This window comes from Vulpes lagopus, chromosome 1, assembly GCF_018345385.1.
Source record: "Vulpes lagopus strain Blue_001 chromosome 1, ASM1834538v1, whole genome shotgun sequence".
NCBI classification, from domain to species: Eukaryota; Metazoa; Chordata; class Mammalia; order Carnivora; family Canidae; genus Vulpes; species Vulpes lagopus.
In genome coordinates this window covers 93,041,573-93,060,398 of record NC_054824.1, presented here as the reverse complement: position 1 = coordinate 93,060,398, position 18,826 = coordinate 93,041,573, and the positions used below count along the sequence as shown (strand labels likewise).

The following is an 18,826-nucleotide window of genomic DNA, read 5'->3' as shown; positions in this document are numbered from 1 at the left end:
ACCACAGAGCTGTGCAAAACAAAGAGTGAATCCTAATATAAACTTTAAGCTTCAGTTAATAATACTATATCAATATTGGTTTATCAATGTACCACATTAGGCAAGATATTAATAACAGAAGAAATGCATGTTGGTGGGGGGGTGGGGGCGTGGGGGCGTGGAATGGGAACTCTGCACTTTGGAGTAATTTCTCTATAAACCCAGAACTGCTCTAAGAACTAAAGTCTTAAAAAAAAAAAAAAAAAAAAAAAAAAACCAACAACAACAGTGCCTCATGAAGTAGCTCTTATCACAAAGAAATTTAAATAAAACTACAAGGCTTGAATAATGTGAAAAGTAAATATAGAAATGCAATATTTCTTCTGAAACAAATACTTGGGGATATTTATGCTGTGAACAAAAAGCCACATAAATATAACCTTACCATTAAAAACAATAAAAGCTGAAACACTCTTACCTGTCCTGTGACTGCTCTTCGTACATCCTCTCCTTGCCTTCTTTAAAGAGTCTTATTGCCCGCTTTGACTTTTTCATTAGACTATCGATGTAGATTTTAAAATACTCATTCTCACTGAGTTGGGCAAGTTTCTGGTTGTCATCATATTTACTCAGTATAAGTCGTAAATGCTGATATGTATCAGGTAAGATATCAAGTATATATGGTGGGCTATTTTTCAACTGAAGCTTGGGATTTTGGCACAGTCTGACCTAAAAAAAGAGAAACATAAAATATTTTCATATGAACCACAATAATATCTTGCATAGAAAAGTTAAGAAATTTACCAAACTGTACCGGTTCTTCATTTTCCATAATATACATTTTGATCTTAAAACTATTATCTCCAATCTGCAAAGAACTGGTGTATATCTGCATCCTTCTTGATACAATTAAATCCAATTTTCTCCTTCCATTCATTTTTTTCTAAGTCACATCTTTACTTTCCACCTCTAAAGTTTTCATTCTCTCTTCTACAATATCCCATTGTTCGTGGCTTCACAGAACTCCAGTGTGCTAATCATTGTACACCACCAATAATCTCTTTTTTTAAAATAAAAATTAGGAAATGGGCCCCTTCTGCTGGCAACTAATGTCTCACATTTAGATATTATTTTACTACACCGAACTCCCCACACTAAAGCTCTTTCATAGATTTAAGTTAATGCTTTGGTATATTGTTCCTGAAACCCTGAGAAGAATAAAACAAAGAGGTACAATTTTACTAACTGAGTTATTAAGTAGTAAATGGGTGCCAGGTCAGAACGAGTCTTTTCCACCTCCCCATATTATATCCCATGCCTCTAAACATGTGTTACATAATGGTTCAGTCACTCCATCAGGTGCCACCCAACCACTGGGGCATTCAGGGCTGCCTGCAGAGCTGAAAATAATTTCTGTTAAAAGTAAGTTAACCCAAAAAAAAAAAAAAAAAGTAAGTTAACCCATCTTATTCCTACCCCTCAAACCAGGGTGTAAGGAACCACCAATCAAACAATTTTTAAATGAAATCATTGGCTATTGCACAAGAGCATACATAGTGTAAAGGAGTACACTCTCACACATAGAGGCAGCTTCACTGAGAAGCCAGTGAACCATAAGTGTGAGGGTCCCTCCAATAGCTAGCCCTCTTCCAAAGCCTTCATCACACATTCTTTGTAACACTTCTAAGAGCAAGATACTTTAAACACAATTGGTTGAGGTGTCTTTTTCTTGTATGACTTAACCTCCTGCTAGGTGGCACATTTTTTGAGTCGGGGTGATGGGGATTTGAGTTGGAAATCCACTTAGTGTGGCTTTGTAGGAGGTATGTGAGATGCCCAGTCACTTCTGGAACTAGTTACAACTGTTTTCAGCCAAAGCAATGCCACAATGGATTCAGACATACTCCAAACACCTATGGACAGCACACAGCATGGAGAGGAATACCCAATTCAGATACGGTCATTTAACTGTCTCCAATGGCACCCAGGACTGGAAATATACTTGGGCAATGGAAGAGAATCAAAGTATAAAGTGTATAGAGTCGATATTACTTCTCTGATGTTTGTGGGTTTATCAATGTTTTAAAATTTTACAACTTGTGTCTCTTTTGTCAATAGAAAAAAATTCACTTTCATACTCAATTTCATACCCAATTTTGTATTATTTTTCTTTAAAAGGACCCCTCCAAATTCAGTTTCTACAAAACTCCTGGTACTCACAGAGTGCTTGAGTCAAAAAGAAAAAAGTTGAACAGTAATAATTTCAAGAACCACAAACACAATAAACCCAGGAAACAACAAATGAAAAAAAGTATTCACACTTATTATCACACTTGCTTTAAGAAATAACTTTTATTTTTTTTTGGTAGGGAGAAAAATCTGGCTCAAACTATCAAGCATCAGCCCTTAATTTAAGACAACCACTTCTCACTTTAACTGAGGGCATTATCATATCTTCCTCCTTGTTGTTTTATACAATACCTAAAACAGAAGTACCTAGCCTAGCATATAGTACCGGTGTAATAAATGGATGTATAGATGGCTGGGCTGATTGAGTCTCTAAAATACTTCATGTATGTACATATTATACACATACATATACATACACACACACACACACACACACACAAATAGTATGATTATATTACTTCCTTATTTTCATGATTGAATATACTAGTATTCAAATCAATAACCCAAAGGCACAAGCGAAGATTAAATATAAGAATATTATTTCGATCCTCAAAATCTCTTAGGTAGGATGCATATAATTTAGGAAATAATGTCAAATCATGAGAAAAGTATAGTTAAAGGGGTTAACAAAGCTTTTTACCCTCTTTTTATTTGTGCGACTTTGATACAACCAGAGAAGCTCATTGTGCCCTAAAGACTGATGAAGTCCCAAGTACGTCAATGATTTAACAAATCTTGGTTGAAAAAGATATATAGTATATAGTTTTTCAATTCTTAAAACTACAAGACAGTACCACAAATTTCAAATATACTGCCAGCCACATGCTACAGCAGGCACAGTCTAATGTCAGCAACCCAGAACTTGGTACAGCCTGTCACAAATTGATAAAGTATTAACCTGTAGCTAGGAGAATAGGCAGTTTCATATTAATTTTGTCTACTGGTGAACACTTAACTGATAAAAATTTTCTCTCAGGTATTTTCTTCAGACGTTTAAAGTAAATGTTCTTTAACAGATTATTTTAAGTGCTACGGATTTTTAATTTACTATTCTCTACCTGACCTTTTTCTCATTTGCTCTATTTCAATTGTAATTCTATCTGGAAATGTATTGCTTTATGCAGTACAATTGTTTGCATAACTGCTATATACCAAGTACTGAGCTTACTGCCAGGAAATTATAGACGACTAGAACATACTTCCTGCCTCAAGGAGTCTTGCAGAAGAGACCTAGTTCTCTATAATTAACTTAGGAGCAATGTAATTCTTGCTCTAAGGAATCTTTGGAAAGATCCTGTCCAATCCATTCATTTTCAGATAAAGAAACTAAGAACTACAAAGATTAAGGGGCTATTAAAAAATCATTAATCCAACACAAGAGCCTGCATCTTCTGAATCTCAGGCTGATCTTCTTTCTAACTTTATCACAATTTAATTAGAATTAGGCATATAATTAATGATCCCTGGCTAGCCTCATTTACATTTTTATTTTGACCCCATTTGCAAATTTCCGTGAACGTTGGGGCCCATTTGTTAATTTTACACACGTCGACGTGTCAGGCATTGTTTCAGACCCTGGGGAAGGCAGAATGAAATAAATCACAGACCTGTCCTCAAGGAGTTTTCCAGTGGAAAAGACGGATGGCTTAAAAAAGAATTATAGGAGACTTTAAGTGCCGCAACGGAGGGAAGTACAAAGTGCTGGAGGAGGATAAAGCAGCAGCTCACTCACATCTTGTCATGAGAGTATCAAGAAAGGCATACCTAGATTTGCAAAAGGAATATTCCAGGCAAAAGGGTATGCAAAGGCTTGAGAGGCATACCCAGAGAGAAGAGCAGAAAGCCAGGAGTCCATGCAATCACTCTAAGAGGTGAGGGCACAGGGAGCCTGAGGGTAAGTGGCACAAGTAGATTCAAAATAGGATAGATTCCGTTCATCAAGGCCCCTGTGGGCCACACAGTTTTCTAAATTTGCATTTGGGAAAGTGTAACATACCATGCTGACCTATGATATGCTGCTGAATGTACAGTTCATCAGTTGGATTAGTATTAAACTCTGTGATTTATGACAGCTTCTGCCAAAAATGAATAACCCTATGCTAGGACTATGACTTCTAAGCAGGTCAAATTCAATCCAATAAATATTTATTGAGTTCCTGCTATGTGCAAGGAACTGCGAAAGTCAGAGAAAGAAAAATTGCTTTTCTAAAAGCAGTATGTTAAGGAGAAAAATCAAGCTCCCCACAAAGTTCAAGTTCAGATTCAAATGACTTAGATGTCTTCTAGAAATATCTAAGTTGCTCCCTAGAATGAAAGTGGTTCCCAACACAGAAAAGCCTTAAAAAGAATAAATCTACAGTCGCATTATACAATGACAAACTTTTTAGGGCACCAACTAGTGCATAAAAGGATTGGTTCATTAACAATGTTACTCTTTGCTTTTGAACTAAAAGGCAAAACGCTTAGTATTGAATTAGGCTACAAATTCCATTACAGTCATCAAGTCAGAGGATGTTAGAGCTAAAGAGGACCTTGGAAATCACAATGACCAATTCTCTCCTTTTGATGGAACAATACAAAAAACCAAAAAAATGGAACATATCTGAGTTTAAAAACCCTAATGTCTAGGGGCACCTGGGTGGCTCAGTCAGTTTAGTGTCTCCCTTCAGCTCAGGTCATGATCCCAGGGTCCTGGGATGGAACCCTGCATCCCATCAGCCCCACTCTGCATCAACCCTGCATGGGTCAGCCCTGCATGGGTCAGCCCTGCATGGGTCGGGGAGACTGCTTCTCCCTCTGCCTGCTGCTCCCTCTGCTTATGCTTTCTCTCTCTCTCTCTCTCTCTCTCTCTGTCCCCCCTCCCTGCCTCCCTCCCTGTGTCAAATAAATAAATAAAATAAAAATAATAACCCAAACCCTAATGTCTAGACTTGAAAGTCAGGCTCTTTCTCTATAACACTATGCAACTGCCTGTTGTATTTATTTGAATGTATTTAGAGATTTTTATGAGGGCCTCTCTATATATGTCTGCACCGTTTCACATACATAAAAATATGTCTAATCTATATATATACTGTTATGTATGAATATGTATTCACATACATTAAATATATATTTGACCATATCAAAGCAAAGGTACAAATATAAACACAGGATTTGCTAGTGCTACAAGAATTTTAAAGCCATTAATTATTCTTGGAGCACCCCTGTATTTAAAGAGTTTCCCCACTGTGCCTTAATTAAAACTTGGAATCAAAAGTTAACAAAGAGGCATTAGGTCAGCTAGCATATTTCTCAGGTTCACCCCAGTCCCTGAAATGTATGAAAGAAATTCTACTGAAGCAAATGGAAACTTCCACAGTAAGGAATTGTGCCTCTACTGCAACAGACTTTCATTATAAAGCACATTTCACTCCATGGAGGATTCAGTTATATTAAATCAAGTAATGTACCCACGAAGTGAAATAACTCCATTTTTAACAACAATATGGAAAACCTGAAAGAATCCTTAGTCTGTGCTCCTCACATAAATGTTTTAAGAGGTTCCTCACTGCAATTACACAAAAGTATATTATTATGATACAAAGCATCCATGAGTTCTTCGAGTTCTTCCCACTTTAATTATAGTAGGACTTGGGGGCAACAACAAATCATTTCAATGAAGCTTTCTTTAAATATAAGCATCATTAAATAACTGACTAGCTGTAATGAAAATATCAACTGTGCATTCATTTGTTCACTATCTTCCTTCCAAATGACAACTGATCTTCCCTAAGGGTGGAGACCATATCTCTCACTGGTCTGTCTCCATCACCTAATGTCGAATCTTGCATATAGTAGATGCACAATAAATATTTGTTGGTGGAAAAGAAAGTGTAGGAGAGGAACTAAGAAAGAACTCAGAAGAAGGAAATAACAAATAGGACAACCATAGTGAGTAAACCTGTATAAATGGGTACAACGTTTTGAGAAGAATGGGATCATATCAAATATTAGGGGGTAAAGAGCCTTTTGATCCACTTCTCACGGGAAAAGGAAGAATTGTATTATTCCATGGAACGGTGTGCATGAATTTTCATACCATGAACACAGATGCCAAAATCAATCACGTAGGATCTGGTGCTAACATTTATTAATTAGCTTTACAACTCTGGGCCGGTTTCTTCCAGAAAACTCTTAGGATGTTATGATTCTGAGAGGAGGAAATGTAAAGTACTCTGCACAGCACCTAGCACATAGTTGGCACTTGGTACTTCTCAGTACTTCCTCTTCTTCCAAATTTTATATTATACCACAACACGGTAAACTCGGCAGATTTTGCCTACATATGATAATTATACCAAGGGCACTGACTGCCCTGTTGAGGATTAACAGGAGTTCTTTAAGTTCCTAAAGTTCTTTATACTACCTGAAACCCTGTGAAAGTCTGCAGCGTTTTGTGCAGCAAAGCAGCAAACAGTAATACGCCCGGGTCAGTACCCCTGACTTGGAATTAATACATCGGTAGTACTCAGCTGATGAGGAATCTTTCATAACTACTTTTGTTATTGCTATTGGAAGACAGCATGAGTGAGCTTAACAATTATTTAAACACTAATATGTTAAAGAGCTAAAAATTTGGTCATTTTTGAAATGTTTCTTTCATTACTAGGAAAATAGCAGCAGCTGACAAATACTAAACAAACAAACAAACAACAAAAACTAACCCATATGCCCAAGCAGGGGAGACAAAAGTAGTGTTGTGGCATCACTTAAGTCACAGCATGTTTCCAAAATGATCTTAATATACAGGATAAGAACTCATTTCTATCTCAATGCTTTACTTATTTACCCACTTAATTGCTAGGAGACGGGTTAAAATATATATTGTTTATTCAATAATACACAATTTTGAAACGTGGTTTAAACATTACAAATGTTATGCCTTATATCACTTCCTGACAACCCAGCATAAAATTTACAAGTTCTCTCAAAACTCTGTATATTTCCTTTCTTCCCTCTTATCTAAGTAGAAGTTCGTTACCTACCAAGGTTTACTCTTCTGCTTGTCCTTAGACTTTTCCTCCCACACTGTAATCTCAGAGGTCACTTAATGATTTCTTCATCCTTTATATTTTAGAGCGCTTCCTATAGACATCCCTCCCCCTCAATCTGTGAGCCTCTCCCATGGTGCCAGGCACACACACAAAGTTAAACTCGGCTCAAACTCTCAAGCTGTCTATCGGAACTTTCTTCCTTTTCACCAGCTGGCATACTTGTAGAACAACTGTTCAGTAATCCACACACTCTTTTTAATCTAGCCCCATCGTGTAAATGAAACTACTCTGAAAGGTTAACAATGATCTCTACTCATGATATTCAGCGACTTCTTAAATTTTCATCCTGTTTGGTTTTCTCCACTTGGACCTGAATCTGGTTTTCTCAGAATTGGAAACTATCTCCTTAATTGAAGCTGTCTCTACCCAAGAAATCAGCCGGCCCTAATTCTTGTCCTACCTCTCTCATCACTGTTTTTCACAGGATTCTCTTCTCTTTCACTGCCATCCAATTTTAAGTACAACCCCATACAGAGCCAAAATGCCAATCTCTGACTTTTTCTCTGACTCTCATCTTCTGTTCTACATTGCATACCTCTTGCTGGTCTACAGCTTAAAACGCTACCTCTGTGGGCATATCTACCAAATATATGTCTCCAGTTTCTATTTCTCTGTTTAACTGCACATTCAACTTTCTGACTTCAAAATGGATTTCACTCTGGCAGTCAAACTCAACATGGCCAAAAACAAACGTATGCACCAGTTCCCAAGCTTCCTCTTTTTTTTACTATGCTCCTTGTCTCATTAAGAGCATTGCTGCCTTCAGGCTAAAAACCTCGAGTCACTTTCACTTCACCTTCTCTTTCATCCTCTATCTTTAAAGGGTCATAGGGACCTGTAAATTTTACCTTCAAGATGCCTCCCACCTTTGAACCTACACTTGCTCCATTGACTCTGAATTCTCTGGCTCAGCCCTTCATTATTTCTTGCCCAATCTTTTTAATTCCTCTTGATCATTATTCCTACTTTTAAGCTTCTTTTCTCTCCATCCGTCCTTTGTAGAGTCAAGGGAGTCAACTACCACAGAATAGCCTTGACTGTTTTTCACACCCTGCTCAAAAATTTTAACACTTTTCTACCTAATAAAGTCCAAACTCCTTGAAAGAGTGCAAGTCTCTCCATCTTTCTCTAACTTACCTTCTCAATAATCTCCCTTTACCCACATTCCTTCAGCCTGATGTGTCCTGCACCTCACTGGAATCCAAAACATTCTGGAGAGAGTAGCTGGATAACATTTCTACCATGCTGCATTCTGTACCAACTCTTCACCCCCAGCAAGCATGTTCTCTCCCATCACACCCTATGGCACAGCACTTTATTTAAACCCCATTACAGCACTTACTACACTCTGCAGTATATAGAACACACTACATGGAGTGGAATGGAATGGAATGGAATGGGTATTTACAAATCTCGATCTTTCCGTAGATGGAATTTGATAAACGAATGATGAAATCAACAGAGAGCACACAAAGCAACTTTGAAGAAAGGAAGAATTGATTTAAAATCTGAATGGTAAAGATGTTATAAGGGCTGAAAAGATGACTAACTGAGTAAGGCTTCTGTGAAATGAATGTCCTATGTCACAAGGATAAACCAAAGTAACATGGCAGGATTCCTTTAAACCTTTTACTTTATCGAAAGTTTTCCCTAAAAGTAGAAAGGAGCAAACTCTGGGATCACTTCACTTAGCCAAGCACAAGTTCAAAATCTCAGTATTAAACACTGGTCAGACACCTACTATGTTATCATCTACCCAAGTCTCGTGGTGCCCATGATTCTGCTAACATGGAAAAACTTGCTGAGAACAAGGAAGTACATGAAGAATAATTCAAGTAAACGATATTCCCTATTCCAAGGGCCCAATGACAGTGGACTCTCAAACCCAACAAACACAAACAATAGGCATCCAAAATCTAAGTTTTATCCCACATATAGTATTTTTCAGAAGACTGAGGAGTTCATCTTAGAAAAGAATACCTACTATTATTTGTCAAAATAGCTGCATGTATTCCAAGTACCTTTGATTGACAACCTTTAAAATATAGTCGCAGTAAAATTATAAAGATCGAGAATGAATTACGTTCCAAGCTTGACAAATGCACTGAATGTACTGAGGGTAAAAGGCAGGAAAAGGCTATTTGGCATCATCACTTTTTAAATGCTTTTAAAACTCTTTCAACAATGTAATTTCAAATAAATGACAAGGACAGCAAGACAAAACGTAGGCAGGTACTCAACTGGCTTTGCTCTTTGGCATCAATTAATTCTTTTCTAATTTCCTGAACATTCATGTAAGCTCAGTACATTTAGTATCTATTAGATGGAGAACTGTTTCTTCCATTTTCCGTCACCTGGCTAAGACGCTTGTGAAAACCATACTCAGGAACCTCACATTAATAAATTATCATTCCTCCCATACTGATTAGCCATCATTTCCTTACCCTCACCTCAGCATTTCCAACAAGAGTACAATAATGCATTTGGTCCTAGTGCCCAGCAGAATCCAGACAGACAACTGTCTGAACAGTGGCCAAAAAACAAGGAAGTCCTTCTTCACTTTGCCCCCACTGTACTTCCCAAAGGTCTGTATCACAGCCTCGTCCATACTACACGGCAACTACCTGATAAATATAATATAAGTAATACGTTATCATTTACATGCCTGGCTCTGCTGGTGGTGTGCGTGTTCCCTCACAGGTCAGAGGCAGAGTTCTACATCGTATCTAGCTTTGTGTCCCTCGTGACAACACTTAGTAGGAACACAGTAGGCCCTCAATAAATGTTTAAGGGTTTAAGAGACCCATCTCTGTAATAGCTTTGGAGCAGATTCCGTATTTCAGGTATATTTGAACCGGGATGCGTAGTCATGAGTAACAGCTCTATCACTGTATCAACCAGGCATCCAAAGATTGGAAGAGTTCGGGGTGAGCTGTTGACTTAAACTGACGCAGAGCAAAGGCCAGAAAATATGTCCAAAGGAGATGCTTTGGGATATGCCACCATTCTTTTTCTCAGTAGACTGATGTTTGGTCACAAAACACTTAACATCTCTCAAAAACAAAACAAAACACACACACACACACAACTGAGCAATGACTCCCTCCTACTCTCAGTGACCTTGTATAGAAAGTCTGTCCTCTGCCAACAGAACAATTCATTGGAACTGGAATCTCAGCTGACTGTTTTAAATTCTAAGGGTCAGGGAACAGTAAAACGACACACTTACTGGGCATTCCTCCTACAGTCTGAGACTGCTTCCTATCCCCTGTAAAAGAAGTTATTTTATTTTGTAGGTAGCTGAAATGTACCAAACTTAAAGTTTGTTTTATATTTATACTTCTAAGATCTGCCCTTGTGGGAAGGGGCTTCCTAAAGAAAAAAAAAAAAAAAAAAGCTAACTAAACACCTAACCCTGCCTTTCACATAACTACCAGTTAGACCTGAAAGTTACTGTTTTCTCTTATTCACAAGCTAAACTCAGATTATCGCGGTTATTTTATAAAACAGATAAACAAACAGTGTATGTTCTCATTCATTTGGGGAATATAAATAATAGTGAAAGGGAATATAAGGGAAGGGAGAAGAAATGTGTGGGAAATATCAGAAAGGGAGACAGAACATAAAGACTCCTAACTCCGGGAAATGAACTAGGAGTGGTGGAAGGGGAGGAGGGCGGGGGGTAGGGGTGAATGGGTGACGGGTACTGAGGGGGACACTTGACGGATGAGCACTGGGTGTTACTCTGTATGTTGGTAAATTGAACACCAATAAAAAATTAATTTATTAAAAAATAAATAAATAAATAAATAAATAAATAAATAAATAAATAAATAAATAAAACAGTTAGATAATATGTCGAGGGATTAACTTTTGGACTAACAAAATAAGCATCCTGATGTGATTACCAGGACAATGTTGAGATTATGAACCACTTCCTTCATCACTGACAAAGAAAAAAAGGTAAACACATGTGAGGGATGCTTCTGCATTACACAATTAAATAAAATATATTTTCAGTTAGGAATTATCAATGCCTTTTTATCACTGTGTGATAGTGATATCTACTCTTTTTTAGCTATTTATGTGATTCCTCTCCACAAAGCCCATAGATGCATTCATAAATGAACACAATAATTGCCCTTCCTGACAAATAATGAAGTAGGGAAGGCCATACCAGTGCACCTTTGCCAACACCCTTACCCACATTCCACTAAGTAGAGACTTTCAATAACAGTTTTCCTTATGAGTCAAGTTTCTCAACTGGAGAGACCAAACCCAAACCCACAAAAGGGTTAATAAAACAAACAATGGCAGAAGCTTAACTACCCAAAAACCATCTATTTAACCCTAACCCATGGTGAAATCATTAAAAGTGGATAAAACTTATGTTAACCATCAGTTACAAACCAAAATTATGAATACATTTCTTAATGTTTGAAATAATAATGGCTTTATGTTAACTATAGCTCACCACTTCCTAATATCATTTTTTTTTATTTGACGTGCTAATGTTCACTCACAAATGTACAAATTCTGACCACTCACAGAAAGGTGGGAGGTGCAGGTGCTTGCTAGAATCTGACCCATGTATTGCCACTCATATAACAGGTGAATTAGGGGAAAACCTTGAATGCCTTCTCTTATGCCCAACCAATGATTGAGGCAATGAGAGTGACCTTAAATTGCATCCTCTTTAGAAAAGCAAAGACAGCTAGTCTTGTGTTTGCCAAATATACGCAGTTCTTCCCACTGCATACTCTTCATTCTTAAGTATCCAATGCTAAAATCCAAGCCTGACCTCAAGTAGCAAGTTGTAATGTTCTGACACTATGACATCACTCTGTCTGGAGCATTTTAAAATCACAATTTGAATAAATTGGCAGAAGCTTAAATAGGTCACACTGAAGCCCAAAACTAAGGATATTTATCTGGCAAAGATTTCTGGCTCTGCATATACCACCATCGGCTCTAGAATGGCAGGCCTATCAGTCATCTATCCATTTGTACTTTCCATAAGCATAAATGAAAATAAAACAAATCTTATTACCTTCCTGTATCGCTGATAATTACACGCTGACAGTGGCTTTTTTGTGGCAAATATCAGTACACAGTTACAAGCCAAAGTAAAAGCGACTGCTACCATATGATTTCAAGGAGGCTTCAGCACATCCCTACAAAGGATATTTTTTTTTTTAAAAAAAAAACCTCTATTTCTGCAGTCACAAAAATATCAGGAGCCTTGCATCAACTACATTCATAATTAGCCCCAAATATCTATGAAATGAAACCAGATGGTGCTACAAACATTTACCGACATACAGGGGACAGTACTATTGCTTCAAAAACAAGAACTATTAATTCTGCACAGCAGCAAGCTACACCTTAATCATATTTATTTCATAATCCTCCTTAGTAAGATAGGACACTGACAGCTAGTTTCTCAGGAGACTCCTGTAGAATATCCAGCATGCCTAGACTTCTCAGGGTACTGACATCCAGCTTGATTTCTTCTTGTAAAATTATAATTCATCTGAAAGCAACATGCAGAAACCACAGAGGTTTCTGATACTCTCAGCCCCACCACCTCCATCATAAATTTTCCTTTCACAATAAACAATGTGCAATCGAAAAGGTTTCCTGTTTCAAAATGGAATAGATGAAAGAAACTGTAACTCTACCATTAACAAAAACAAAAAGTTTCTTAATGAAAATGAATTGTCACAGATGAAAATGGAAACTCTCTCTCAGATACTGCTTCCTCACTTAAGGTCTAATCTGGTTCTTCCCCTAAGTAATTGTCTTCAGCGTCACCCACCGTGGTTGTCAAGAGTGGTCCCTCAGAGGGTTTTCTTAAAAATACTTGTTTGCATTCTTCTGTTATTCAACAGCAACACAACCTCATAAAGACAGAGCAAACACTTCCAAAGTATTCTATGGCCATGTACCAACAAAGAGCAGCCAACAGTAAAAACTTTGCATATCTGACTCATATAGAGGAACTCTGAACCTTGAAGAGTAGGACAAAAGGTAAAACAACAAGTCTTTGCTCTGAATCCAACTTTTTAAAACACACAGAGTGGATGTAAGAAAAATGGTCACTCCAAATCAAAAGGCTGTTGCCAAAACAATAATTATGAATTAACGGTAACAATAACATTAATGAGTGGTGTAAGTACAACCATAGGAGAAGAAACCATACCCAGGACAAATAAGGCAATGCACAGGCGCAGTCATACGGAACTTACCACTTTGTCCATGAGTTTCCAAGTTTTCTCCACCGTCCTGCGATCTGCTGCTGCTTGCTTCGGAGGTCCAACTGCATCTTGAATAGCATCAATGATCCCCAAAATCCGTCCTTTTCGGGGGTTTCCTCCTCGACCACCAGGGTTTCTGCCATTCATAGAATTTGCCATCTGGAACCTTAGTTCTTTGAAAGGCAGTTTTAAAAAAAAAAAAAAAAAAAAGAAAAGAAAAAAGTTAGTTGGTCATGAAAATGTTCCCCGAGCAGAAAACTGAACAGGTTAATTTGTACCCAACTCCATCCTCCTTCATCCGTGAGAACAAAATCCAGGGTCCCAGGTTCAACTTTTCAAGAGCCTCTGAGTCTGCACCCTCCCTCTGTACGCAGGACAAACAGTAAGTAGCCTCAGACTTGCTTTGGGGGCACTAAGAGTTAAAGATGCACCCTTCTCACATTTCATGCAGCAAAGCCTCCACTAGCACCCAACTCCTCAGAACACACACACACCAAAAAAAAAAAAAAAACCAACAACAACAACAACAACAAAACAAGCAAAACCCAAACAAACAAAAACCCCACAACTTGCACAGGTTTCCAACTAGATATCCCCCAACTAGATAAGGACACACTGTCCTCCTCATCCCTGCCTTCATCTCAACGCAGCGCACCCTGCACCGAGCTCCCAGGGAACCTCACTTGCACGGTCGGACCCGCCGAGTTCTACAAACGTAACGACGGTTCTGCAGGAGCCCAAGGGGCAGGCGTGTCGTCCACGCAGCCTCAGGACCTGGGCTGTCCCCGCTGGAACCAACAAGTAGGGACGCACGGACTCGGACACACGCACACGCAGTTCTCTACGGCAACGCGGGCAGGAGTTGGCTCCAAGTTAGGAGCCGAGTAAACCAACAAATAACCCATTTAAAAAAAAAAAGAAGAAGAAGAAGAAGAAGAAGAGGAGGAGCGGTGAGAAACTGACAAGCGCGGGCGCAGGGAGGAGGAGAGTCCCGTGGCCTGGCCGCTCCGTGGGCCCCCCCAGGGGAGCGGGGTCGGGAGCGGGGTCGGCCCCTCCGCGCCCCGCCCGGGCCCAGCGCGGGGCGAGGCGCGCACACGCGGACGCAGCCCGGCCGCCGCCGCCGCCGCCGCCGCCGCCCCCTCCCGCCCGCCCGGGTCTGCGCGCCCGCCGGCTGGGTCCCGAGGCTCCCGGGCCGCCCCCCGGCCGCGCCGGCCGCAGACACGCGTGTGCGCGGGCCCTGCGTTCCACGCGCCAGCCCGGGGCGCCGGAGCGCGCACGTCCCCGAGGAGGGAGCCGAGCCCGGAGCGCAGGCCGCCGGGACCGCGGAGACGCTGCAATTACCGTCGAGCGCGATCCACGGCCGCCCTCCCCGCCCGGCCGACTCCCGGCGAGGCCGCGGGCCGCCGCAGCGCCGCTCCAGGAGGCGGAGACCGCTGGCGGGACACCCCACCCCTGGCGGGGACACGCGCGCGCGCGCACTCCCACACGGGGGCCGGGGCGGGCCGGGGGCGGGGCCGGGGGCGGGGCCGCGCGCGGCTGGGCCAATCCCGGGCGCCGCCGCACTGCGCGACAGCGGGCGGCGCCAATGAGCGGGAGGCGGCCGTGCCCCTCGCCCCGGCTCCCGGTCCACGTCTCCCACGGTACACAATGGCCCCGAGCGAGGCCGGCTCGCGGCACGTCCCCCACGGACAGGGCCTCGGGGGGTGGGACGCGGGGTGCGGGGGGGGACATGGGCGCCCTGGGCTCACCCGGGGCCGAAAGTGGAAACGGGCAAGGAAATGGGAGAAAGGATGCCAGGCGCCGGGGAACGGGCCAATGAGGAGTGGGCGGGTGGGCGTGAGCCTGGGGATCCCGGGCCCAGCCGCCGGGGGCCGGAGGGCGGGACTTCCTGCTCCGCGCACCTTCCTGGTCTTTTGTTTCATAGCAACGGAGTAGTGGCCGCGAGGGCGTCCCGGGCGGGGGCGGGGGCGGGGCCGCGGCCGCGGGATCCCGGCAGCCCCCAGGGCTCGGGCGCCGCCGCCCCCGGGACGGGACGCGCACCGGCCCGAAGTCCCGGAGCTCCCGAGCGATCCCTCTTACGGTGAGCCCCCGGGGCGGTGCCGCTCAAACCGGGAGCGGGCTGATGAAGCCCGTGCAGGTGACGGCGCCGACCAGTCTCCGCTACTCAGGCCCGGGCGCTGCAGCAATTGCTAGCACGTGCCTCACGCCTTTTAACCTAGTACAAGTTTCTGCAAAAATGACTGAAGGGGAAACAGCTTTTTGTTGTGTTTTGTTGGAGGCAGCTTTGTAGAGATGCCGCCTGAAGAACCCCCTTACTGCATCTGCCGCTCGCCTCTAGCATTTGTGAGCTCTCCTCTGTGGTCCCCTCACTATGCCCTTTGAAAGAACCACATCTGGCTAGTCTTAAAAGGGGAAAAAAAAAGTCTACTGTGCCAGGGCCCTTCTTTCAACAGATCATACATTAAACAAATGCCCCCTGTTTCTTTCTGTTTAGCTTCACTCCTACCACAGGTGCTACCAACAATTGCTCTGGGTTGTCCTGCTTTGGAATTTTCTTTCCACTGTGGTTGGTAGTGCTGGATACGCTTTACACCTTTGGCTTCTCAGATGTTGTGATATGTTGTGTCTTAAAAAAAAAAAAAAAAAAAAAAGTATTTCTATTTTTTTTTTCCTCTAAGCTGTTAACCTGATAAAATATTTCGCAATGGTTCTAACCACTTTCCAGCTAAAGAAACATTTTAGTGCTGTGATGACCACTGTCAAGGGTCCTGAGTTGTTGCCATTTACTCTACAGCCCTGAATTCAGGTGGTTAGGATTTTCATTTGGTGAAAACGGGCAAAACGAGCTCTTTGCTGCTAGTCAGGTGATGGAGCGTCGTTCAGGAAGTAATTTTGTTTCTTGCCAATATTTCTATGCCAATAATTAAAGAGTAGTTCCTTGTCTTTACATTGTGTTTATCTACAATAGTGCTGACCTCTCCATATCTCCTCCACCCATTCCTATCTCCTTTACTCGTGGTAACAGGAGCTACATTTGCTAACGCTGCAAAAGGGAAACATTTATTAGGTCCCCTTCTTAAATAAATTCAAAAGTGTATAAACTGTGTATAGGTTTTTCAGCACGTAGGAAAACAGTGGCTTAAGGGAACACTATAACTAAGTGCATTACTCATGTTCACATCTGGATAAGTGTAGAGTAAGTAAAATACATGTTATAGCATGTGGCATTCCTCTTCCATTAGTTTTGTAATTGAAAGAGATGACTTAGTGAGAAAACGCATTGCCTGTGTTTCAAGCATATCATATTGATACAAATTATAAGCTTTATGGGCTACGGTAATGCATATATGCATATATATATATGCACACCTATATAATATACGCAAACACAACATAAAATATTACCGCTTCATTTTCAACTTTGTCAAAATCATCTAGAGTCTAACTCAAGTTCTGACATAGCAGAGTTCCCATTTGAGCCCAAACTGCTGTTCAGGGTCTGATTATGTGTTATGTCTGATTAATTGGTGGGGCAGTAGCCCTTCCTGCAAGCTGTTAGCATGAGTTGATATACATGGGAAAATAAGGACCTATTGGGATAAAGCTTCATATCCCAGGAGCCTCCAATGGAAACACAAATGATAGGGTATAAGAAAGGGCTGCATACTGAAGGACTATACATATGAGCGGATGGGGGGGGGCTGTAGGATGGGGGGGAGAAGCGTTCATAGGAGACTTAGGAGCGTACACAATGGTGCTTCAAGGTGGCAGAGCTGACTGGAGAAATACTTTTCTCATATCTACATGAAACAAATCCATTTCTATCACAGTGCAGTTTAACATGAAAGCAGCATCCTTTGCCAGTGTGGTGATTTGTAACCTACAGAGAACTTGGATATGGCATCTCTCCAGGAGAGGAGTGCTCTCCTAGAAGATCCTGAACTGAGCCAGAATGGTAAGAGACTCCCACCTAAGAGTCTTGCAAGCAGCATAGCAGCCAGTAAGTGAAAAATATGAAGGGGCTGATCATCAGCACATGGGAGACCCTTCCCCTAGGACTCCCAGAAGAGACTGGAAGACTTTGTGGCAGGATTACTGAGAAATTTTGTAATGGCAACTGGTGAACCCTTGTAATTTGAGCATTCATATTTAACATTACAGGCTGGTGCCATCTGGGGAATGTAGATTATAGTCCTATCTTTGAACACAGGGAAAAACTTTTAAAAGGAAGATAACTTTTAGGGACAAAGTTTTAGACTTTTTTTCGTTCAATTTTTTTTCTTTTTTCCAAACTTCTCCAAATTCACAGGTGTCATGTGATAATAGACATGAGCTGATATAGACATGTTATTTAGTAACAAAGCCTTCCCATAATTTACTCCACCCATAATAGCTACTCAAAAACAAAATACTTGTTGCATGAATGAATAGACTGTTTAAGGGTATCACGTAGGAAATATAAGGCCACTCCTGTTTCTGTGCAATGGAGAATCCACTGTATTCACAATTCTAAGCAAGATGTTACATTTCCTGCAAGGCAGATTTCCAATGCCTCTCCTAACACAAAAATAGAAAATGACACAACACACATACACAAAAAAAAAAAAAACCTAAGTCTTCCAGAGATTTGTTTGGAGTGGACACAAATTCACAGGCTAGAGAGAAATAAGAACGTTACTGCCTCGTCATATGTGGGTTTAACAGGTCATTCCTTGTTAAGAGGAATAGATTTCCGTTTGTCTTTTAACAACACATAATAAAAGTTGGCAATAAGGGTTGGTGGAAATACAGTTTCATCAGACATAACCACTCTTGAGCACAAGCTTGGGCTCAGCTGGAATTCTTCCTTAGCAGTGACAGCAACAACAAAAATAAGAATAACAAACAAGATAGAACCTTCTTTCTCTCACACACAGAAGTCTGGAAGTAGGAATTACAGATAGGAATGGTTCCTATCTTTCTTCTGTATCATCCCAGGACCCAAGGTGGCTGTGGGTGCTCCAGCTCTTCCCACTGATTTTTCAGACTACAAGCTAAGAAGAAAAGGAAAGGCTATATTGAACTTCTAGCTCAGTCAATCCCCTTTAAGCAATTTTCAGAGAACTCCCGCAAATATTTCTTTAAAGACCAGAACTCAGTCCCATGGCCATACTTAGCTGCAAAAATGTCTGGAAGACAATGTGCTTTTTATAATAGGAAGTAATAGGGCAGCCCCGGTGGCTCAGCAGTTTAGCACTGCCTTAGAGCTCAGGGTGTGATCCTGGAGACCTGGGATCGAGTCCCACATCGGGCTCCCTGCATGGA

The 18,826-nt window shown here is 41.3% G+C and overlaps 1 protein-coding gene across 3 annotated transcripts in view; it reads right to left on the bottom strand.

Annotated features, from left to right (window-relative positions):
* Window positions 1-14,972, bottom strand: part of CBLB (Cbl proto-oncogene B) — a 221,328-nt gene extending 206,356 nt beyond the window's left edge. For 2 of the 3 annotated variants that reach the window (XM_041750954.1, XM_041750958.1), the window contains exons 1-3: window positions 14,206-14,332; window positions 13,514-13,695; window positions 458-708 (exon numbers count right to left, since the gene is read on the bottom strand). In XM_041750954.1, coding sequence (XP_041606888.1) covers window positions 458-708; window positions 13,514-13,681 — 419 coding nt within the window. In that variant the 5' untranslated portion in view covers window positions 13,682-13,695; window positions 14,206-14,332. Of the gene's footprint in view, window positions 1-457; window positions 709-13,513; window positions 13,696-14,205; window positions 14,333-14,863 lie in introns of those variants that run through there. The other variant, XM_041750956.1, reaches the window with a different exon arrangement.
* Between the last annotated feature and the right edge of the window lie 3,854 nt (window positions 14,973-18,826).